This window comes from Crotalus tigris, unplaced genomic scaffold, assembly GCF_016545835.1.
Source record: "Crotalus tigris isolate CLP2741 ecotype Arizona unplaced genomic scaffold, ASM1654583v1 scf7180000020376.317737, whole genome shotgun sequence".
In the NCBI taxonomy this organism is placed as follows: domain Eukaryota; kingdom Metazoa; phylum Chordata; class Lepidosauria; order Squamata; family Viperidae; genus Crotalus; species Crotalus tigris.
In genome coordinates this window covers 118,950-143,979 of record NW_024097995.1, presented here as the reverse complement: position 1 = coordinate 143,979, position 25,030 = coordinate 118,950, and the positions used below count along the sequence as shown (strand labels likewise).

General features: G+C 38.9%; 1 protein-coding gene across 5 annotated transcripts in view; it reads left to right on the top strand.

Moving 5' to 3' along the window:
• The window catches only part of SAMD12 (sterile alpha motif domain containing 12), a 99,751-nt gene that overhangs the window by 19,012 nt on the left and 55,709 nt on the right, over window positions 1-25,030 (top strand). For 3 of the 5 annotated variants that reach the window (XM_039366801.1, XM_039366800.1, XM_039366804.1), the window contains exon 2: window positions 10,944-11,119. The exons of the other annotated variants lie outside the window; for them this stretch is intronic. In XM_039366801.1, the coding sequence (XP_039222735.1) occupies window positions 10,944-11,119 (176 nt within the window). The remainder of the gene's footprint in view (window positions 1-10,943; window positions 11,120-25,030) is intronic. 5 annotated transcript variants of the gene reach the window in all.

Here is a 25,030-nt window from a genome sequence, read left to right as displayed (position 1 = left end):
TTAACCCCTGTGTTAAATGAATCACATGGTCATTTGGCTTCCCCAGATAGGCTTTGCTTGTCAGAAACCGGCTAGGAAGGTCACAAATGGCCATGAACACATGGCCCTAGGATGCTGCAACCATCGTAAATACTTGAGATTTGGGAAGATGTTATTAGGGGACTGGTGGCTAAAACATTTGAAGGACAGTTGCAGGAATTGGGTATATCTAGTTCAATGATGGCGAACCTTTTAGAGATCGAGTGCCCAAAAACTGGCCTACCCCCTGGCCCACCCCCCTGGCCTGCCCCCACTCTGCCCCCTGCTCCACCCACCCGCAGGGCCACTTTCCACAGATCGCCCAGGCAGCTTTGTAGCGCCATGGCGGCCATGCCCTCTGCCCGCACCCCATGGCATCCTCTGCATGTGATGTGGCATGAGGGTGGAGTCTTGCCCCTGCTTCCCGGCTGCCATGTGCTTGGCTGCGCTGCTCCATGTGGGCTGTGCCTGGGGGATCTAAGGGGCACAAAAAGAAGGGCTCAACTTATTCTCCAGAGCACCTGAAGGCAGGACAAGAAGAACCGGATGGAAACTAATCAAAGAGAGAAGCAACCTAGAACTAAGAAGAAATTTCCTGACAGTGAGAACAATTAATCAGTGGAACAGCCTGCCTTCAGAATTTGGAGATGCTCCATCACTAGAGGTTTTTAAAGAAAAGATTGGACAACCATTTGTCTGTAATAGTATAGGGGCTTCTGCTTCAGCAGAGGGATGGACTAGAAGACTTCCAAGATCCCTTCCAACTCTGTCCTAGTCCTAGTGGATGATCACTTAACTATGAGCCAGCAATGTGCAACAGCAGCCAAAAAAGCTAATACAATCCTGGGTAGGCATAGAATCAAGATCATACAAAGTATTAGTGGTGCTTTATGAAACCCTAGTAAGACCACACCCACAATACTGCAGCCAATTTTGGTTACCATACTACAAAAGAGATGTTGAGACCTTGGAAAAAGTTCAGAGAAGAGCAACTAAAATGATCAAAGGCCTGGAGACTAAAACATATGAAGAACGGTAGCAGGACTTGGGTTTGGCTAGTCTAAAGAAAAGAAGAAATAGGGTTGACATGATAGCAGTGTTCCAGTATATGAGGGGCTGCCACAAAGAAGAAGGTGTCAAACTATTCTCCAAAGCACCAGAGGGCAGGACAAGAAACAATGGTTGGAAACTGATCAAGGAGAGAAGCAATCTGGAATTAAGGAGAAAGTTCCTAGCAGTGAGGATAATAAACCAGTGGAGCAGTTTGCCTTCAGAAATTGCGGGCGCTCTATCACTGGAGGTTTTAAAGAAGAGACTGGACAGTCACTTGTCTGAGATGGTATAGGATCTCCTGCCTGAGCAGGGGGCTGGAGTAGAAGACCTCCAAGGTCCCTTCAAACTCTGTTCTATTCTATTCTGTCATTCTGGTGTGGTCTTAGAAGCCAGGGTGAAAGCAATTGTCATCCCACCTTGTAAAAGGGAAAAGAGGAGAACCCAGATACTTGCAGAGCTTTCAGTTATTGAGCAATGTTTTTGAATAGATCATTATATCTGGAATGTCGAGAGCATGAGATGTGAGCACTCACAAAATGGTTGTTACAATGGGATTTGGATCTTTGTAAAATGGCTGTCCTGGCAGACTGGCAAGGATGAAATACTTTCAGAGTTTTTTAAGGGATAGGCTGAACTCCTAAAGGTGGGTGTTTTTTTTTTTTTGTTAAAATCTAAATTATAACTTCCCTACAAGATTTGGGCTGACAGTTTGACCTCTATTTCCTTACAGAATTTAAGTGACAGATTTATCTCAAAAGCCATTATGGGAGCAGATAGTATTTGACCCCTTTGATAGCATGGCAGGCACTTAGTTCTTGTTTTTTAACTGTAGCACAGTAGGTTTTCTTAGCTTAAAAACTGCAAGTTTTTAAGGGGAATGGAAATTGAAATTTTATTTCAATTTTCAAAAGAAATTGACATTCTGGAAATATATAATTCACATCATTTGTATGTCACAATGCTTGTGGTATCAACTAACATCTCCTGCCAAATCCCTGGGTACTTGGATATTGCTGATAATTGAAATATTATATTTCAACAAATCAGTGGTTGGAGTTTTAAAGTATGTTGAATGGAATCCTATAATTTTAAGATTAATGTAATTCAATAAAATATTTTTCTTTTCACATCCATTGGACTCCAAAAGAAATTTAGTGGAGAGTTAGGGTCTTAGCTGTGGTGAGTTAGAAGTGTAATAATATAGAGGAGTAACATCAACATAGGTGTTTTGGGGTTTATTTTACAATTGCACAATTTTGTTTTAATATGAGGCTCTGACGCAGGTTTCATATCTTCCAGGAAATTGAAATCCTATCCAAATGCCGTTAGTATTGATTTCTTAAGATTTGGTCAGTAAAGATAATAAATCACCCAAATAAATCCTCCATATCAGGAAGACTCCATCTCATCCTGAATTTAGTAAGATCAATAAGTCAGAGAAAGTTTAATTTACTCATTATTTGTGGTGAACTTCATCAAAAAGTCTTCTTCTTTACTTCCTCTTTTACTCTTTCGATGTCGGGGTACATAAAGAATTCTGGTTCCTGCACATCTAATGGCCTTAATTGTTGTTCATTTGATGCCATGCTATTGTAGCATGTCTTTGAGGTTGTCTATCTTCTTCTGGTTCTGCCTCGTGTTCTTTGGCCTTCTCTTTTTGTAGATGTTATACATTCAAAACAGTGAGTGCTTTATTATTTATTTAGAATTTATTAGCCCCCCCTCCCCAACTGCAACAGACTCTGGATTGTGGAAAAGGATCATGAAAGTATTGAAAAGCATTAAAAGGACACATAATCAAAGCTTAGATGTTTTCTCCTCTTTCTTAACATGGTTGTTCAGGAAATTATTTACTCATGTAGCATTAGCTTTTATATAGTTAAATGGATTTTCTTACCAGCTTACAGATTTCTGATGTATTCAACAATATATTAGTAGCTTGTCAGTATCTGCACAAAGTTCTTTTCCCTTATGTAAAGGAGAATGACACAAAATATGAACGTTTGCTCTTTATGCTCTGCAGGCAGGAAAAAGGTCTTAAGAAATAACCGATGGAGCTCCAAGTAGGGAATATTAGAAGTATTCAAGAACTTCCTTTTTTCATTTATAAGTGATGTGTTATATAGTTCAACTATCTGGACTGTAAAATACCAGGCATATACTTTCTCTCTCTCTCTCTCTCTCTCTCTCTCTCTCTCTCTCTCTCTCTCTCTCTCTCTCTCTCTCTCTCTCTCTCTCTCTCTGTGTGTGTGTGTGTGTGTGTGTGAGAGAGAGAGAGAGAGAGAGAAGGTGTCCACTATTTCTCCATCCAACAATTTCTTCATTTTAAAACATTTATTGGGTATATAGCCGTGATGGCGAACCTTTTAGAGACTGAGTGCCCAAACTGCAACCCAAAACCCATTTATGCATCGTCGGGTGCCGGGTGGGCATGGCCCATTGGCTGTGTGTGGCCAGTTGGGTGAGTGTGGCCAATTGGGTGGGTGTGACCCATTGGGTGGGCGTGGCTGCGGTGGTAACAGCAGACTGGGTAGGACTAAAAAGTTCAATCAGTCAATTCCAACTTTGCAAGATCTTTTTTTTTCCCGCGAGAAGTTGAAATTGATTGATTGAACCTTTTTTTTTTTTGCACATGGCGGCGGAGGCCTAAAGTGAAAAGGTTTTATAAAACCCAGCTGAAGGCCTAGGACTCGGGCGGTGGCATTTGTGCCCTCATAGAGGGCTCTGAGTGCCGCCTCTGGCACCCGTGCCATAGGTTCGCCACCACTGGTATATAGCATGAATTACAAATGGATATTTTTCTTGAAATAAATCAACTCCATATGAAATTATGGAGGATCCAACTTTTGTTTAAGTTCAGTTCTCTTTTTCCAGTCTTCAGAAGGCAGTGTTAAGATGGAACCATTGTATTCTTAAAATAGAATGCTTGAATAAGAAATATTTATGCAGCTGAACAAATGATACTTTTGCTTTTGCACACTGCCAATTAGTACAGTATAATTATTAATATAGTTCAATACATATGAGTTGTGCAATGTTGTAACAATGCTTTCACTAAATCTGCTTTGCAATATAATGTACCCTATAATTCACGTGAATGTTATGACTGTCTTCTAGGATATCATACTCAATTTTTTTCATCTACAAATTCAGTAAGCATTCCATCCATCTCTTAGACCATACCATTAATTTTTAAAAAATACTGAAGAATATAAGGGCTAGAAGCAATCCTTAAGGCATTGCATTCAACACCTCAGTCCAGTTTGATTAGGAATTATTTATAAATACTCTTTGAGTATAATTTTTGAGCTAATTATATTTCTATTTAATTGTTATACCATCTAGCCAACACTTAACTAACATGCCAATAAGAATGTTATGTGAATACTTCATTCATTTATTTATTTAAAGCATTTATATAGCCAGTTTCATCTAGTGGTTAAGGCACCAGGCTAGAAAGTGGGAGACTGTGAATTTTAATCCTGCCTTAGCTATGAAAGCTGGGTGACCTTGGGCCTGTCACTCTTTCTCAGCCCAATCCACCTGACAGGATTTATTTATTTATTTGTGAGACTTATATACCGCTTTAAGTGCAAGCACTCTCTAAGCAGTGTACACTAATAAGCAATGTATATATATATTTACATTGCCCCCAACAATCTGGGTCCTCATTTTACCTACCCCGGAAGGATGGAAGGCTGAGTCAACCTTGAGCCGGTGAGATTTGAACTGCTGACCTGCTGAACACAGTCAGCTAAAGTGGCCTGCAGTACTGCACTCTAACTGCTGCGCCACCTCGTTGTTGATTGTTGTTGTTGTAGGAAAAGTAAGAGAAGGAAGGTGGATATCAAAGATAATACACTACAAAAAGTTCTGTAGGTTTCATCATGACTCTAGTTTAAGAAGACTGAGCCTAAACAAGATTTATGATTTCTGTTTTTTTTTAGTTATCGGCTAGCATTTAGTGCCTTCACTGAGTATACTGTAAGCTGATTTTTCTCCTCAGTTATCTGGAACATACATGAAGAAATTCCTTTTCTTACTTAGCCAGCCTTCACCAACCTGAATTCATTCTGCTCTGAGCACCATCTTTACAATTTCAGTCTATTGGAGTATATTGACTCTTGGTGAGTTGATTCAGCTTCCAGTTCCTCAGTGTGTCATTTTATTTTCAATTTTTCCTGAGGTTTTGTGTGCTTGATTGCTCCTTCCTTCTGTAGTGGAACTTTTTGCCATTGTGCCTCAGTCTCTCTTTTCTAAGATTCTTGACATTTCTTTTCCCATTTTTGATTTAATATTTATTTATTGAACAATTTATAAAGCCGCCCAAATTGCAAAAATGCCTCTCTTTTGTTGGTTAATGTAAAAAAGGCTTAAACGGAGTTCTGAATTTGAAGGACAAAATGGGATTTTGTGTGCATGTAGGCACCATGATAAAAAATAATCTTTTCCTCATCCTTTGAAGGTGTTTTCAACTCTACAGGTGATGCCCAATCCTGGGAAAAGATTCATCTGGAGTCCTTAGTGTACTCTGAATGTGGTTATTTGCTTTCGGGACATTTTAGTACTACCTAGGTCACAGAATCAATGCTAGTTAGTGTGGAACTTGGTTGTTTGCTTGTGTAAATGTCATTACTCAACAATGGGTAGTTACCCATGACCCCTAGTTGGGTAATGGCATATCTTTTTAGCAAACAGTCCAGATCAGAGAGCACCAAGGACTCTACAGTTGGACTCTGAGCTACAGATATTCTTTTCTATTTAAAGACTCATTTGGTTTTCAAGTCAAGGATAAATGATTTTCCTTTGTCTTTTTTTTTTTATCCTCTGAAGGAGAAAGCTGTCAACAAGACAAGTCAGGAATTGGTAATGTTTGTCTCCCAACAGATGTTGGGGTAATTGAAAACTCCCATCATTATTATATCATCCCTTTTTTTGGAAAGATCTGCAATTTAATTTTAGAAAGCCTAGTCTTCATGTTTTCCTTGGCTTGATGAGCAAAGGAAAGAGCAACAACAGTATCACTTTATTTGTTGGATTTGGGTCCAGATCTTTTCTTGTTATATGTTCCTATTTTTAGCTGACAATGTTAGAAGTGAGTAAATAAGGGATTAGGTGGTCTCAGTAGAAATTGGACCAACGAACGCTGGCTATTTTTCTCCTTCATTTCATATCTATACCTGTAATCTGGACAGGCAGAAAACTTCGGCCAGATTACTAGCACAAAAATAGTCTATGAGGTTATTTGTTGCAAATGGAAGAAAGTGGTTCATTAATTATGTGTAGAGGAGTGGTGGCAAACCTATGGCACGGGTGCCAGAGGTGACACTCTGAGCCCTCTCTGTGGGCACACGCACCATCTCCCCAGCCCTGTCTCCTCCCACGGCCCCTTCCTAACCAGCAGCCCCCCCCCCGGAGGAGAGTCGCCCTAGTGCAACCCACACGAAGCAGCGCAGCCAAGGACATGGTAGCTGGGCAGTGGGGACAAGACTCCACCCTTGCGCCCTGTTGCACACAGATGATGCTGCAGGGCACGGGCAGAGGGCATGGCCGCCATGGTGCTGCTGGGCTGCCTGGGTGATCTGTGGCGGGCTGTAGAGGTGGTGGGTGGCCCAGTGAGTAGGGCAGAGCGGGGATGGGGGGCAGTTTTTGGGCACTCGGTCTCTAAAAGGTTCGCCATCACTGGTGTAGAGAGTAAGGAAGATGATCTTGACAGATAGACCAGATTCATTACCAAAGCATCAAGGGAAAAACATGGCTTAAGTCCAAAACAAGAAGACATGTATAAAAGATTCAAGCAGGCACCTCCCTAATTCACACAAGTATGAAGGGAAGTGGGAAGTAATATGCAATCAGACTTTGCAAGAACCTATTGCTGTAGCCAAGTACTGTAATTCTAGCCTTTGGGGCTTCTCAGTTTGGCCTGCACAGTGGGGCTGACATTGTATGAGTGGCCTTAGTAAAACACATGATGTTGTCTTCAGTAAAAAAAGAAAGAAAGTTAGTATGAACATATAGACCAAGTGTTTCCAACCGACATGTGGCCCTGGACAGCTAGTAATGCAGTGCCACAAGATATAATAAAAATATTAAAAAATAAAGGAAGTTTGTTATTTATATACATTAGTTATATTATATATTTTATATGCAGCCCAAGACAATTCCTCTTCATTCAACGTGGTCCAGGCAAGCCAAAATGTTGAACATCCATAATATAGAATAGATGCTCAGCCTGAAACACTCTGACTCTCAGGCTGATGAGTGTGAGAAGATATCTTTTTTGGGATTTATTTATTTTATTTGTTACATTTATTTGCCACCTATCTTACCATGAGGCTACTTTAGGCAATTTACAATAATAAAAAGGAAGACAATGAAATGAGTGTAAACAGATAATGATGATGTTATCCATTCAGTGACGTCCAATTCTTAGTGATTCTATGGACCAGGTCTTTTCACGTCTTCCAATTTTACATTACTTCTTTGAGTTTTTCTATGCTGTGGCTGGTGTCAACTTTGATGGTGTCCAGCCATCATGTTCTTTGGTGGCCTGGTTTCCTTTTACCGCTAACTCTTCCAAACACAATTGCTTTCTCCACTGAGTGTAAACAGAAAAAAAATAAAATAACAGAACAATGAAATAAACAATGGCAACAAGAACAATGGCAATAACAAGAGTGTTTAGACTTATATATCACCCCATAATGCTTTACAGTACTCTCTAGGTGGGTTACAATGTCAGCATTATTGCCTCGAACAATCTGGGTTCTCATTTTACTGTCCTTGAAAGGATGCAAGGCTGAGTCAACCTTGATGGAACTCTGTGCTATCAGCAGAGTTTGCCTGTAGTACTGCACTTAACCATTGCACCACCAGGACTCCAAACATTAATACGATAACAAAAAAAAATATATGGATGGTTGGAGAGCAGAAAACAAGGAGGGGAGGTGGACTTTGCCTTCAATCCAGCAATCACCTCCAGTGTGGAACTTCCCTATTTGGTCCCCAGGCCAATTGGCAAAGCCAGGTCTTCAGGGACTTTCAGAAAGATAGGGGGTCTGGTAGGAAGGCTTTTCTAATATTCTGATCCTGAAGCTGAAATGTGTATTTCTGTGCTATGTCTATGTGCAATAATTACCCTGGCTTTTTTTTTTTGTTGGTTTAAAATATTTCCTCTTTCCAAGGCAGTTATTCAAGATAACTGTCTTAAAGATTAAACTGGTAGAAATGCAATCTTTACAAGTGAAAAATGTACTCTGTCAAGACCCTAGCAGCAGACCCTGACCAGGGAAACAAACCTTACACAGAGTTTCATTAATCAGGCTTAGAATCAAGGAAGAAATAGTTAGGATACAGGCTGTTGGAAAGTGAATAAGCACAATTCTACCCTCATTCATGAGCAAATACATTAAGGTGGTGTCTCAGAATTGTTTGAACCTCTTTTTCCCTGAATGCAAAGGTGAAGAGCTAATACCTTTTCCTCCCAGATAAAGTTGGCACTGGAGCATCCATCTTTTTTTTATTAGTCATGTTTTGAAATATCCTCTTTTGTTTCTCAGCCTCAGTAACTTTCTCTGCTTGGTCTCAGTGAGGTGCCAGTCTTTGCTTGGTTAGCCATGGATAAAATAACTTCCATCTTACCTGCCACTCAGAAACGCACTGACTTGAAGTTGGCAGAAAAGTAATCTCCAAAGTAATTGGCGTTCTTAGGAAAATGGTGTTGGGCTCTTCAGGTATTTTGAATCTCAATTTCCATAATCCCTGAATACTGCTCCCTGATTAGAGAAATCTAAAACACCAAGAGAATATTAGGTGATGTACCCCTCATGCTATTTCAGCTACAAAACATGATGAATGTGCAAGGGAAACATGTTTTTGTACCTATTTCCTTTTTAATAGGTTTTTGTACCTATTTCCTTTTCAAATGCATTCATTTGAGACAGAGGGAAATTTCTTGAGTGCTCTATAATACAGTTAATCCTCAATTTACAACCACAGTTGAGCCCAAAATTTCTGTTGCTAAGGTTAAGTGAATTTTGCCCCATTTATGACCTTTGTTGCCACAGTTGTTAAGTGAACCACTGCAGTTGTTAAGTTAGTAACATGGTTGTTAAGTGGATCTGGCTTCCTCATTCACTTTGCTTGTCAGAAATATGCAAATGTTGACCCTGTAAATACATGCCAGTTGCCAAACATCCAACTTTCGATCAAAAGCATACTGCGACAGTTATAAATGTGAAAAATGGTCATAAGTCACTTTTTTCAGTGCCGAATAACTTCAAATGGTCGTTAACCAAAGGTTGTAAGTTGAGGACTATCTTTATATTCTTATATAACAGAATTACCTCCAAGGGACCTTTCAGGTCATCTAGTCCAACCCTCTGCTCAGACAGGAAACCCTATATACCATTTCAGACAATGATTGTCTAATCTCTTCTTAAAAACATCCAGTGTTGGAGAACATAGAACTTCTGGAGGCAGGTTGTTCCACTGATTAATTGTTCTAACTGTCAGGAAATTCTTCCTTAGGTCTAGGTTGCTTCTCTATTTGGTTAGTTTCCATCCGTTGCTTCTTGTCTTGCCTTCTGGTGCTTTGGAGAATAGCTTGACTCCCTCTTCTTTGTGGCAACCTCTGATATACTGGAACACTCCTATCATTTCACCCCAGTCCTTCTTTTCATTAAACTAGACATACTCAATCCCAGCAATTATTCTTTATATGTTTTAGCTTCTAGTCCCCTGATCATTTTTGTTGCTCTTCTCTGCATTCTTTCTAGAATCTCAATATCTTTTTTTACATCATGGTGACCAAAACTGGATTCCAAGTGTGGTTTTGCCAAGGCATTATAAAGTGGTATTTAATACTTCATGCGATCTTGATTTTATCCTTCTATTAATGCATTCTAGCACTGTGTTGGTTTTTTTGGCAGCTGCAGCACACTGCTGGCTCATATTTAAGTGATTGTCACTAGGAGTCTGAGATCCCTCTCACAGTTACTACTATTGAGCCAGGTACTACCTATACCATTCCTGTGCATTTGGTTTTTCTTGCCTAAATGCCTTACTTTTTTCATTACTGAATTTCACCTTACTTTTTTCACCACTGAATTTCACTTTATTTTTTTCACCACTGAATTTCACCTTACTTTTTTCACCACTGAATTTCACCTTACTTTTTTCACCATTGAATTTTATTTTTTTAGATGTTCAAGTTTGTCAAGAGCCTTCTGTATCTTAAGCCTGTCTTCTGGAGTGTTGGCTATTCCTGCCAACTTGGTGTCATCTGCAAATTTGATGAGTTCCCCATCTATCCCTTCATCCAAATAATTGAGGAAGATGTTGAAGAGTACTGGGCCCAGAACAGGGCCTTCATCTTATATGAAAAATAAGAACAGTTGCAGGAACAGTACTAGTGTAGTCAATACCCTCTTTTGATTAAGGGGCACAGGTACAAAAATGGGGTGGTGGTGGCAGCAGCATTCCTTTTGTGGTCCCCAGAGTCTTCCAGAATAAATATGCCCCCAAATTTAGATCACCCTTTTGTCTTTTTTGTGCTTAACTCACTCATTTCACTTTTTAAATTGCTAGAACCAATCAAAATGGACTTCGGAGGAATACACATCTTGTCATCAAATCAAGGGCATCCTTGATAAACTTTGTGCAACCATAGGGTACATCCATTCAGCCCCATAAAATTGCAAACTCATTTAGCTCCTGGTTGATGCCCCTACCATTTCAACCCACACTTCAAAGTGCCATTCCTTTGTGAGATGCTGGAGGTGTGCAGGATAGAACACAGCACACAACAACTTAAAACAGCCTTTCCTTCTCTTCTTTCCTACCTCTAAACTCACTCTAATTCCTTTTCTCAGCTATCCCCTGCAGCCTCAGTCCAAATGGCATCGATCTCTCTGTGTGTACTGAAGGAATTAGCTTGCAACTTGAAGGTGAAAGAGTGGAGCCAACCTCACTTAAGAAAGAAACCTCTAAATTGCCTGAGTTGAAAGAAACTCTCCAAAGGCAGCCGCTGGAATCAGAAGCATCTAAGGTGGGTATTACCACACCTCTTTCTTTACTCTCTGCCTTTCCCTCCAATATTTGTAAGCTGCTGTATAATTCAGAATCTGGACTGTATACAAGAGGAGAGAAAAAAAACCAATGAGGTTGAAACCCACAATATGTAATCGAAATAATGGATGGTCACCCGCAGTTCACCCAAATCAGAGGTATGCCTGACCTGAATGGTTTTCAAAGCATTGCAAAATGTATGGAGGGTCAGGGCTACAAGAAAAAGCATGTTGCAGAATATGGCTGCTACTACCAAAAACATCTGCCACACTCGGCTGATAGCTGAAGATACTTCCTCTGGCAGTGGGATCTTCAAGCAATCTGTCTTTAGATCAGGGGTGTCAAACTGCCGGCCTGTGGGCCGGATGTGTCATGACAAAACTGCGCCCACCCCATTGCCGGCAATGGAAAAAAAAGTCACGATACGTCACGACACGTCACGTGACATTGCGACTTTGACACCCTTGGTTTAGATAAGGGGTAGGCAACCTTGGCTCTTTTATGACTCGTGGACTTCAACTCCCAGAATTCCTGAGCCAGCCATGCTGCCTTAGGAATTCTGGGAGTTGAAGTCCACGAGTCATAAAAGAGCCAAGGTTGCCTACCCCTGGTTTAGATGATTGGACTGGACAAGCAGAATCACATTTTGCCAGGCAGTTCCTGAGACATCTCGGTACCATCTCATACCCCAAAGAGGTTTATAGGTAATAGCCAAAGTTTAAGAGATTGTTCAGTCTAGTAAGGAACACACATATTTTCCATATTCAGTTCCAGAGGTCTCTGGGGAAAAAAAGCCTGAATGGTTACTGAAGACAAATTGGTTAGATGTGTTCAGTTGCAAGATGACCATAGGTTGGTGCAGTGAGTGTGTTTTAAATCCCAAAAGATTGAATCCTTGTCTTCTCCAGTCAAAAATAATAAAAAAGCACAGGAGATGGAAGTCTTGAGTGTGTGTGTGTGTGTGTGTGTGTGTGTGTGTGTGTAATATTAAACAATATTTTTCTCTCACTCAGTCCGACTTAATTTATTTTAAAAAAAGATCTATGTACAAAGAAAAGCATTGATCCTACTCAAGCATAGAAGATTTGAAATCAGAACCTTCCTGTGTCTGTTTTGTGGAATATACTATTCATCTTTCTTTTACTTTTTATGCATTATACAGTAGTTTAAAAATTATTAACGTTCTATTTTTAAATAGCTTAGAAAATCAAGAATTTAAAAAGAGAAAGAAAAAAAATCCTATTAATGTTTTTATAATCACAAATTAGGATGGCAGTATTACAAACATGTTCTTTATTAGCTTTTGCATCCAACATTGAAAAAGAACCACTACAACTCATATTAAAATAATTGTTTTTTACTAAACAAATTTATTGGCAAGCACGAAAGACCAAGTCCACATGTCAAGGTTCAATTAACTTGATTTATTGCTAAAAGCTTATGCACAAGAATCTTCTCAACTAGTGGTCTGCATCTCTAAGAGTTAGATAAGGATTAATGACACTCAGAGGGGTTGGACTTAGTTCTTTTATGGCTATGTAAGGATTCCAGGCTGATCCCCCTTTTCATTCTGTCCCCAGGTTCTGCCATCTCTTCTCCTACATTTATATAGCTGCCCATCTACCAAAGGGAATTCTGTGTGGGTGAGATTTTGGAAAACTGGCTTCCAAATGAAGCAGTTGGATTGGCACATGACACTGTATCATGTCTTATTTAATAAGTTGATTGAACAGACTGCAATAGACTATGTTTGCACAAAACACCAAGCCAGAAGTCCACAAGTTCCTTATACTTCAATCCCTTAGAATCAAGGAATGGGGCCATAGATGCCATTCATCATCTGATAGGTCTGGATCAAAATCTTTGGTCTGAGTCGAGATGGGCAATGGAGAGAAGGAATTAATGCTTCAAGGTAGCTTTTGGCATCAATTTTTCCATTTAGCCCCAACTACTATGACAAATCAACTCAACAGGGCTGTGGTGGGGAGAATGAGGAGGGTTAAAGGGGATTAAAGTCAATCCATTCAATTTTTAATTCCCTCCATCTTATTCCTCCTAACCAAGCAACTCATCAAACAAAGAAACAAATAAAATGATTAATTTTATCTTTTTTCCCTTTTCATAAATGCTCTGGGGGCTGCAGAAAGTTGGCAGGAGCCTGTAAATTCTGCATCTAATCTGGGTAGGAGGGTTATGCAGTGCTCCAGATTCAAAGGCAAAAATAGGCTTTGGAACACACAGAACTGTCCATTCAATGCTTGTTGGCAGCTCCTTAAACAAAATGCTTTCTTCCCTGGGTCCCTGTTGTGGCTGCAGACCTCAGATGAATGACCTCAAGATGAGGCATAGCTGCTCTGAGCAGCTGCTGGCAGATGTTAAGGTCCATCCCCACGTGCTCCAAAATACCTTTATCTTTGAATCTGGAAGATGGAACAGCACAGTGATAAACCAAGGCTTAAAAAACCCCATAGCGTCTGGGGTCAGGCAGCCTATTAAACCCAGTTTGAATTATTCAAATGATATCTTAGCATACCAAATGAATCCAATGGCAGTGACTGGGCAAATAATCCTTTCCGATTTAAGCCTACTGTCTTGGTTCCTGGCAATAATTGAAACTGCTGTGAACATCGTTCTTTATCCTTCATTGTGCTGGAAGCTCGAAGGTAGATATTCAGAAAATGTATCACCATGAAAAGCCAGCCTTTGTAGAAGAGAATATTTTTCTTTTTAAATTTTTATTTAAGATTGACTACCATGTAATGCCAAAGAGACTTGCAGTGATCCTTTTTGTAGAATTGCCAGTTGCAAAAAATATCAGATGTTGGGCTGTCAGTAGACTAATTTAGCAGTCTCTGAACTTGGCAACTTTAAGACTTGTGGACTTCACTCCCAGAATTTCTCAGCCAGCCATGATTGACTTAAGGACCAGAGCAGAACCCAACAGAGAGTAGTTAAGTGAATTTTGCCCTATTTTACAACCTTTCTTGCCACAGTTGTTAAGGGAATCACTGCAGTTGTTAAGTTAGTAACATGGTTGTTAAGTGAATCTGGCTTCCCCATTGACTTTGCTTGTCAGAAGGACATTGTCATAAATATGAGTCAGTTACCAAGTCTCTGAATTTTGATCATGTGATCCCGTGGATGCTGCAATGGTTGTAAGTGTGAAAAATGGTCATAAGTCACTTTTTTCAATGCTGTTGTAACTTTAAACAGTCACTAAATGAACAGTTGTAAGTTGAGGACTACCTTATTTCAAAGGTGCTTTCCCCAAGAATAGGGACTGGACTGGATTGGACTTATAAAGGATCTTGTCTTTTTCCCTGTGGAATCCAGAATGTATGGATATGTTTGTGAGTTTGGTGAGAATATTAATGTAATAACATTATGCAATACCTCTTCCTGTTTCCTTCATGGATTGAAATGCACATATCACACTCAGAGATTCTGTGGAGGATTGAAGAAGGCCATTCAAGAAAGTAGACAATATTCCCTTTATTTATGGTTGTAATCAACAATTCCCATTTTCTATTAATTGTAGTTTTGTGTTCTATTTGTTCAGTGTTCAGATTAAGAAAACACATGGTTATAGTCATACTGTAAATGGAAACGTCACATCTGGTTAGATTTATCCTATATTGGCCTGATGTTGTTATGTAAATGTCACATTTAGAAAACAAACTGCTATACTTTAAAATATATCTGATAAGCATCTGATTATTCTACATATCAGTTTCTTTTTAACTATTGTAACTGTGCCATCATGTTTAGGGCTATATTTCATTTCTCAAGTTGTATCATCAGCTTTAGATATGTGTACAAGATTTTTATCATCAAGTAAAGGAAATACTTTAATCATTTGGTTATGTTCAAGAAAGAAGGGAAAAAATCCATACCAAGAACTTTTATATGGGTTTGTACATATTTTTATTTCTTATAACTCACTGGGGTACAGTATTATATTTGGTAATTTAGGTATGAAAGTTTTGAACAAAAATTGAATTCCAAATCCCAAAGGATTTGTGCTCATTGTAGAGTAAACATTGACATAATTGAGTTTCTTTTATATTGACCATTAAAGGTAGAATTACATTTCTCCTTTAAAAACTAATTGGTGCATTGTTATTATAACTCAGCCAAAGGCAATTAATCTCAAAGTGAAAAAAAAACTTGATTTTTTTTTTTAAATGGAGTAAGTGATGTGATCTCCTCTTTGTTGTCCTACTGTACTTTTAGAAGAATCAAGTAACTCATTGGTGTTTTGGGTGTTCTTTAATATTTCTCCACTATATACTTAATGATAAGAAATGATAACCAATGATAACCATAAATAAATAAAATGATAATTGCAGCCTTCTCCACCAGGAGCCAACCTGCATGACACAATTTTACCTCCTTTTCCAATTTGCACCATTTTTTTAAAGATAAATCCACTAGCCAAATTAAATACTTAAAATGGAGATGTTTTAGATGTAATCTAAAAATGTCACTAAAGAGATTGAGGCCCCCACATCCTAGCATGTGGTAATGAATTTTAATTTACTTTGCTTTATTGAAAAGCATTATAGATTGCCATTAAGAATATAGTTCCCTTGAGGTAGTTTACAGATTTTAAAAAAGCCCAGTCCTATAGTAAAACTAATAAATGCTCATAAGTAATAATGAGACTACTAAAAGAAAAAAACAAATAATTGCAGATATGAAACCTGTTGAAAGTCAGAGAAAATTGCTTTGTCTTGAGAGCTATCAAAGTGGTGGTCTGACAAATCTAGCTGGAGGCTGATTCTAGAAAACAGGAATCATAGTAGAAAAGACCCATCCTTGTCCTTTGCAGCCTAAATTTGAAGAAGGTCTTGGGAAGTTATTGATTGTAATGTCCCAGCCATCTTTTCTCAGAAGAAATAATTTCATGCAGACACGTCCAAGATCTAGGAATCAGAACTACAGATAGTCCCCAACTTATGGCCACAACTGAGCGCAGAATTTTTGTTGCTAACCCACACAGTGGGTTTTGCTCCATTTTATGACCTCTCTTGCCACAGTGGTGAAATTAATCACTGCAGTTGTTAAGTTAGTAACACGGTTGTTAAGGGAATCTGGCTTCCTCGTTGACTTTGCTTATCAGAAGGTCACAAAAGGGGATCACGTGACCCAGGGACACTGTAACCATCCTAAATACATGCCAGTGGCCAAGCATCTGAATTTTGAACAAGGTTCCGACTAATGTAACCAAATAAGGCTTGAAGTTTCCTCAAAGAACATGTTTATTGGATACATAATAGCAGCACAGTCAAAAGCAAAACCAACTCTAAAATTCCCCTTAGAGATTCAACGTAACTAAATGTACCATTCCCCTCCCCTCTGCTAGGCTATTGATCACACTACCCAATGAAAGTAATTGGTGGGTTCGGTGACACTTCTTCTCTCCACCTTCCAGCTCCTGTGGGAATGACCTTGGTTCCCACGGGACCACTCTGTTTTTAGTCTAGCAATACTTTCATTTTCTTTTTGCCCCATCCCCCCCCCAACCTGTGGGAACTTAGAACAATAAAGATGGCTTCAGCCAGGTTCATTTCAGAAATTGACAGAACAGTTGTAAGTCAAAGACTATATGTATAGTCTTGCAAAGTTGAGAGGTCAACCATTACATTCAGAAAGCCCATCTGAAGGCTGGTAGCTGTTTTGCTCTCAGAAGTCCAACTCTCAAGATCTTTAATAGCAATATTTTTAATTAATTAATTAAATTTTTATGCCGTCCATCTCTCCTATAAAATGACTCTGGGCAGGTAATGACAGAGAATCCTTGACTTAAGACTATAATTGGGACCAGAATTTCCTTTGCTAAGCAAGGCAGTTGGTAAGTGAGTTGTTCCCAATTTTACTGTCTTTTTGCCACATGCTGTTACCTGAATGACTGCAGCTGTTAAGTGAATCATAGGGTCATTAAGCAAACCCAGTTTCCCACATTGACTTTGCTTGTCAGAAGCCAGCAGGGAAGATCACAAATAATCATCACCTAACCCTGGGATCCTGCAACTGTTGTAAATACATGCTGGTAGCCAAGTGCCTAAATTATGATCACTTGACTTTGGGGATGCTGTCTTGGTTGTAAATGTAAGGACTGATCATAAGTTGCTTTCTTCAGTATTGTAACTTTAAATGGTCTCTAAAAGAATGGTTGAAAATCAAGGACTACCTGTATTTTCCTCAGTACTCCTTCTTTTCCTCTTCCTCATCCTCCTCTTCTTTCCCTCCTCCTCCTTCCCCCTCCTCCTCCTTTGTTTTACTTCCTTAATCTTTCTTCCTGTAAAACAAGCATGTCAAACTCGCAACGTCATGTGAAGTCACACAATGTATTGGGCCAGTTTTGCCATTGCCGGCAATGGGGTAAGCTTGACTTCCACATGACGCATCCGGCCAGCAGTTTGACACCCCTGCTGTAAAAGGACTGAGTATTTTTTTCCAAGTTAGGCCTTCTGAACCATCTGACTCAACCCACTATGATTATCTGATTGCTTCAGAACTGCAGGCTTATGACCCAACCGGTCTGGTTCTTTCAAGCCTCAGCTGCAGATATCTATCAGCTTGCTGATTCCCGAACTGTGAGGTCACAATCTATCAAGCTCTGCTTTTCCAGTTCAGAGTATAATTCATCAGATAGGCCCATAACATTATTTCCATAACATTTGGAAATAACAAAACAGTAAATTAATTCATTGTAGCAGGTTTAGCATAGGTATGATGTGAACTGACTGCTGGGTCTACCCACATCACTGGAGGTTGGGAGTTTTGACACTATCTCTAAATTCAGAGTAGTCCACTATAGGAGTCCAGCCTGTATATCAATAGTGTATCTACAACCAAAGCAAAAAATGAGGTTTATTGAGTTGCAGGTATTGTAACTGACTATGTTGATAAAAACACCATACAGTAATTCTGTTGTCACTTGAGCTTCCTCAGTTAAGTGCAGGGTCCAAAAGAACTCCCAAATTGCTCCCCTGAGGGAGTAATCAAAGTACTAGCAAAAATGGTGTTGTGTTCTTACTTTCAAAGCAGATTACTATATTTCTGGGACTATGAACTTGATTTAGACTTTGCATAACTGCACATCAGAGAATGTATGCGTCTGTTGTTTGGAGATGGTTGCATTTATACTTCTGCAAATGTTAATGTTCTGGTTAAGGGGCATTCAAACAACAAAGCACAGAAAATATAGAAGATATCAACCAATCAGCAGGGAGGATACCCCTCTCTCCACAACATGTAACTGAGATTTGGGAGCTATGAGCATCGGGCCCATTTACAACCATCTGCAACCTATACTTATCCATCAACCTTTTTGCAGTGTGGGAATGCGTCAACGCCTACACACAGTTGCAGACAAGGCTAAATCAAGCTTAAGTCAAAAGTAATTCTAGAAGATAAACATGATAATGGCATTGTGCACGGAAAGTGGAATGGACAAAATATATGTGTCACTTTTCATGAGATGGGTTGCCACATAAATTTGATTAAGAAGTAAAATAAAAGAATAAATATGTGGGTTGTGCAAAAAAAGATGAGCATGCAATAGATTTATTGGAGATAGCTTGCTATTAATTTCCAAAATGGATTATACTGTAAGATGTGGTTTCATTTTTCAGTGCTTTTTTTCCACTGTTTTTGCTATGTTTAATTTGCTTGAGCATCAGTTAATTGATAGTTTGAAAAACTAATTATGTGTGTGTGATTTAAAAAACTCTAATAAAGTATTCCGATCATTTATGAAATGGAAGAGAAAATAGATGAAAAGGTCTTAAGGCAGATGGAATGAAAATATTTTTGAGCCAAAGTTTTCATATTGAAGTGCTTCCAATATTAATTGCATCACAAAAGTACTGAAATGTCTTTTTTGTTATTGTTACAAAAAGGTATCAGCAGGTTTTGTAACACTTTTGCAGAAGATATTTCTAGTATTTAATCATGAAATCACATGAATTATTATACGTGGTGGAAATGGTTTGGGGATAGCGTGGAAGAGCCCTACTATACTGATGAAAAGAAATTGCATATTTATATTAAATAAATAACATATATCAAGGAATCTAACTAATGCTTAAATCCAATTAGGCACTTAATGCATCACAGCAAGTGGTGCAAATAACATTTGCAAGATGGTCCAATCTGTGTTTAGAATAATAGATTCATTAATCTGTGCAATTATTACTCATAAATTGTGCATTGTGAAATTGATTAGTGGTTAAAAGAGGTTACTAAATATCAGCAATGGGAAAGACACTTCTCAGTCCTTGAAAATGCTGAGTTTTTAGTCAGGTGTTTGAGAAGGGGAGAAGAGAGAATTCTCTCTATCAGCCTCAAAATTAAAAATGAGCTTGTCTGTAAGTTTTGCTGTGTCCTTTTTCTTTTCTGTTTTGTGTGGTTGCCCAGTTTTTGCAGTTGTTGTTTGTTTATTTTTTATTTTTTTAGGTAAGCAGGTAAATGTTAACAAAAGGAATCATCAAGTTTTGCTTGCTGTAATCTAACTATTTTTTTTGGGGGGGGAGAGGGAAAATGTATCTGGCCATCAAATGCGAAGAGTTAGAACAACAACATAAATGAATAGGTCACCAGGAGTCCAAATTTACTTTACACCCCATCGGACAGGAATTTCAATCCATTTGGCCCTTTCATGCATACATATGCCTTTGAATGGATTTTCTGGAATTAGTTTTACTGTATTTTCATCAGCTCAAATGGGAGGGGAAAGAATTCTGATAGAAAGCTTTTGATTTCTGGACATTAGGTAGGACGTTAGTATTGTTACACGTAACTCAAGGCGGTGAACATGTCCAACACACCTTCCTCTGCTTTTCTCCACAACAACAATCCTGTGAGATAGCTTGGGCTGAGAGAGTGTGGCCCAAGGTCCTCCAGCTGGCTTTCATAATAGAATAACAGAATTGGAAGGGACTTTGGAGGTCTTCTAGTCCAACCCCCTGCTCAAGCAGGAAATCCTATACCATTTCAGACAAATGGTTGTCCAATCTTTTCTTAAAAACTTCCAGTGATGAAGCACCCACAACCTCTGGAGGCAACTCATTCCACTGAGTAATTGTTCTCACCAGGGCTTTTTTTGTCATAGAACATCCAGAACGGAGTTCCGGCTCCTTTTTTGGATGGAATCTTGTAGGATAGGCAAGGCGGGTTGTAAGACGTGGGTGAGTTCCAGCACCTTTTTTTTTTTTTTTTTTTTTACAAAAAAAGCACTGGTTCTCACTGTCATGAAATTTCTCCTTAGTTCTAGATTGGTTCTCTCCTTAACTAGTGTCATGGTTCCAAAAGAAGAAGCTCTTCAAAGAACTTTGAGGCATTGTTTACCTTAAAGAACCTTTAATTTGCAACATAGCTTCCGCATATACATAGAGAAGCCAAAATCTGGAATTCTCCTCCCCCAACACACAATATCTAAGCATAACTCACTCCTTCATTTAACAGTCATAAATCACATTCTCCAATTGGTTTGAAGTATGAACTTTCTCTCCTGTTCCATAACCCGCCAGCATTTATCTCCTCTTATTACAACTAGCCTTGAAGAATAGCTACTGAAATATTGTTATGGCTAACTAGTCCCCAAGTACATTCTTTCCCCCTTCCCTTCCAGCACCATCTAATTTTTACTCTAAAAGTAATACACAGGTTAAATAGAAAATGTCTCCATCTTCATATATTGTCAAGCAAGAACATCCAATGTTAGCAGCATTGACAACTAGTTTCCATCCATTGCTTCTTGTCCTGCTTTCAGGTGCTTTGGAGAATAGGTTGACCCAGTGCTTTTTTTCTAGAAAAAAAAAAAACAGGTGCCGGAACTCACACGTCATACAACCCGCCTTGCCTACCCTACAAGGTTCCATCCAAAAAAGGTGCCAGAACTCAGTTCTGGGCGTTCTATGAGACAAAAAAGCCCTGGGTTGACTCCCCTCTTTGTGGCAGCCCCTCAGATATTGGAACCATTGGAAAGGCGGCTTATGCTATCTGACAAACAGATATCTAATCCTTTGTATAATGTTTGAATACTGACAAATACTAAGGCAATGCCTTCGCGATTTGCATCTTTATGCATGACAATTTGGTGATTGACATTTTGATAATGTGCAGCACAAGTAGCCACTTTAAGAGGCAAAAGGATTTGCAGATTAATATTCCATTTCCAGAGCTTGAAAGGAATGATAATTTATTTTTTGCAGCTCACATTTGTACTGAGCGCCAAGTATATTTACGTTGCTGTTCCAGAATATGAGACATCACTTGAAATATTTCCTTTATCTCTAAATTACAGACATGTTGTATTAATTCTCTCTTCTTTCTGCTCACATGTCAGAGCATCCTTTTGTTTTGTCACAGTTGTCTCTGCTAAGCTATTGTTGAACCGATCAGTTTATTATTGTGAATGTCGTCAATGATTGGATATTTTCACTGAATATTAATGATTGGGGTTGCTTTTGTAAGTAATGACTTTTAAAAATCTACATAGAAGTGCATGAATTGATTTTGATAGCTTTTTTTTTAAAAAAAACAAGAATGAAATGACAGGGACTTTACATTGAAGTGCAGGTAGTCCTTGACTTATGACCACAATCAACCCCGTTTTGTTGATAAGTGAGACATTTGTTAAATGAGTTTTGCTCCATTTTAAGACCTTTCTTGTCATAGTTGCTAAGTAAATCACTGCTGTTGATAAATTAGTAACATGGTTGTTAAGTGAATCTGGCTTTCCCATTGACTTTGATATTAAAATTTTATCATAAGTCATGCATAAGACTGACCATTGTTTGTTTCTAACCTTGAAACCAATTGGAGAAGGTCAGCTAATGTTCTACTGTTGACATATTGGATTCGGTGGAAATCATAAATTTACTATGTTAAAATTTTCTCCCTTTGTTATTTGTACTTGTTTGGAAGCTGGTTTCCTTTTCATCCTATCTGTTCACATTCCATTACAGCAATAGTCTGTATTGAACTGTTGCATGTGTACTATTATGAATTTCCTGGAGAGAATAACCCATCAATGACATTATAATAAAGTACAGCAATCCTTAACTTTCTACTTAATTTTGCTATGGCTAGCAAAATGGACATGTTCCTAACTAGAAATATGGAGGAATAAGGTTAATTTCAACCTAATTACTCTTCCTTTGAGAGATGGTAAACTTAGCCTGGACCATGTTAATTTTACTATAGTTAAAATTACTTTTAAGTTAATGCCACATCCATTTGGAATAAGATGGAGTCAAGGGGACTCAGGTTAATTCATTGGCAATCATGTATTAAATGTTGTGTTAATTTTGGAGCAAATGACACATGATCTGAAATAAGAGTATATTAGTATCAATTGTTTGGTCAAATTGCTTTTGGGTAAAACTGTCTGTCTGTCTGTCTGTCTGTCTGTCTGTCTATATCTATCTATCTATCTATCTATCTATCTATCTATCTATCTATCTATCCATCCATCCATCCATCCATCCATCTATCTATTTCTATCTGGTGGTACAGTGGTTAGAATGCAATATTGCAGACTGACTCTGCTCACTGCCAGCAGTTCGATCCTGACCATTTCAGGGTTGACTCAGCCTTCCATCCTTCTGAGGTCAGTAAAATGAGAACCCAGATTGTTGGGGGCAAGATGCTGATTCTGTAAACTGCTTTGAGAAAACACTATAAAGCACTGTGAAGCGGTATATTGGTCTAAGTGCTATTGCTATTGCAGCTTTCTTGGTAAAATGTTTCGAAGTGTTTTGCCATTGCCTGCTTCCTAGGACTGAGAGACACTGACAGGCCCAAGGTCATCCAGCTGGCTTTGTGCTTAAGGTGGGACTAGAATTCATAATCTCCCAGTTTCTACCTTAATGCTTTAATCACTAAATCAAACTGGACATTTTCAATGTCCAAAATATGGACATTTTATAAAAAATGTGCAAAAATCAGATAACTTACATAGATACAACTTAATCACAATTGGAGCAAAATCTTTGTATCAGACTTAAAGGACTTTAAGTCATCTGCTGCAAATGGACTCAAGCATACTCTCTGATTCTCTGTAACTGCAGAGAACAGTGGGCACGGAATCCACTTTCAGAAAAATTCAGCCTCTACATATGTCCTGATTTTCATCATTAAATTCAAATTTAATGGACATTCAGCTTTAGCAGACACCTTTTCTTCCCAATCGGTTTGGAAAAGCGAGGTTTTACTGTAATGCATTTTTGTAACCTTTTGTACAGTTTAGATATTAATCACTGCTCCATTGTCTGTGTTAGTCTCTACATGATTTTTTTTTTTTTTTTTTTTTTTGGTGGTGTGTCAGAAAGCAACTGCCAACTCTAGACTCCAGGATGAAAGAATGGGCTGGCTGCTTTTCTGCTTCCCCAACTCTTGCATTTCTGCAATTGATTTGTATGATTGAGGCTGAAGTAATCCAATTAAGTGAGCAAAGAATTACATGACATACATTGCCATCTATTATTTGCTTATCTCAAAAGGAGTTTGAGGACTCCTGGTGATCAACAAAAGCAAGAGAAAAGTGATGGATTAATTTCTTTTAGCTCTAACTGTCAATATACTCAAGTAGAAAATCAAATCTCATGTCCTTCAGAATCCAGCATACCAATTCTCGCTTCTCACTTTTCCTTTAACAACTTAATCACGAGAGGAGCAAAATCATTGTCTCAGACTCAAAAGAGTGACTTTAGCAATTTGCTTTAAATGGGTTGAGGGTGTTTTCTGCAGTTCGGTGCAACTGCAGAGAACAATGAAGGCTGAACTCAGCGTTCAGAAAAAAAATGTCCCCATTCGTCTTGATTTTTCACCTTGAGAGCAACCAGAACACTGATAAGGTTAAGGAAGAGCAAGCAGTCGAAATAACAGTTCAGCACCTAGCTCTGTAACTGATTCAGGCTAAGAGGAAGACGTGAACCCAGGTCTAGACTACATGTTACATTGTTGAAATGGTGGTTGTAATAATAAGTTTAGTTTCAAACCGTGTCGGGGGAAGGGGATTGTGACCATGGTGCAGGGATGGGAATTTTTAAGATCTTCCTTTTCTATTATGAAAAGGGTCAAACTGTTTTCCAAAGCACCAAAAGGCAAGACAAGCAACAATGAATGGAAACTAACCAAGGAGAGAAGCAAGCTAGAAATAAGGAGAAATTTTCTAACAATGAGAGCAATCAACCAATGGAACAGCTTACCTTCCAAAGTTTTAGGTGTGCATCACTGGAGGCTTTCAAAAAGAGACTGGACAACCATTTGTCTGAAATGGAATAGGGCAGTGGTGGCGAACCTATGGCATGGATGCGGCACTCAGATGCGGCATGGGTGCAGCACTCAGGTGCGGCACTCAGAGCCCTCTCTGTGGGCACGCACGCCGTCACCCCAGTTCTAGGCCTTCAGCTGGGTTTTATAAAACTTTTTCACTTTAGGCCTCTGCCACCGTGTGCAAAAAAAAAAAAAAAAGATTCAATCAATCAGTCAATATCAACTTCTTGCGGGAAAAAAAATCTTGCAAAGTTGGAATTGATTGATTGAACTTTTTAGTCCCACCCGGTCTGTCGTTACCACTGCAGCCATGCACGCCGTCACCCCAGTTCTAGGCCTTCAGCTGGGTTTTATAAAACCTTTTCACTTTAGGCCTCTGCCACCATGTGCAAAAAAAAAAAAAAAAGATTCAATCAATCAGTCAATTTCAACTTCTTGCGGGAAAAAAAATCTTGCAAAGTTGGAATTGATTGATTGAACTTTTTAGTCCCACCCGGTCTGTCGTTACCACTGCAGCCACGCTCACCCAATGGGCCACGTCCACCCAATGGGCCATACCCATTCGGCACTTAATGATGCATAAGTGGGTTTTGGGTTGCAGTTT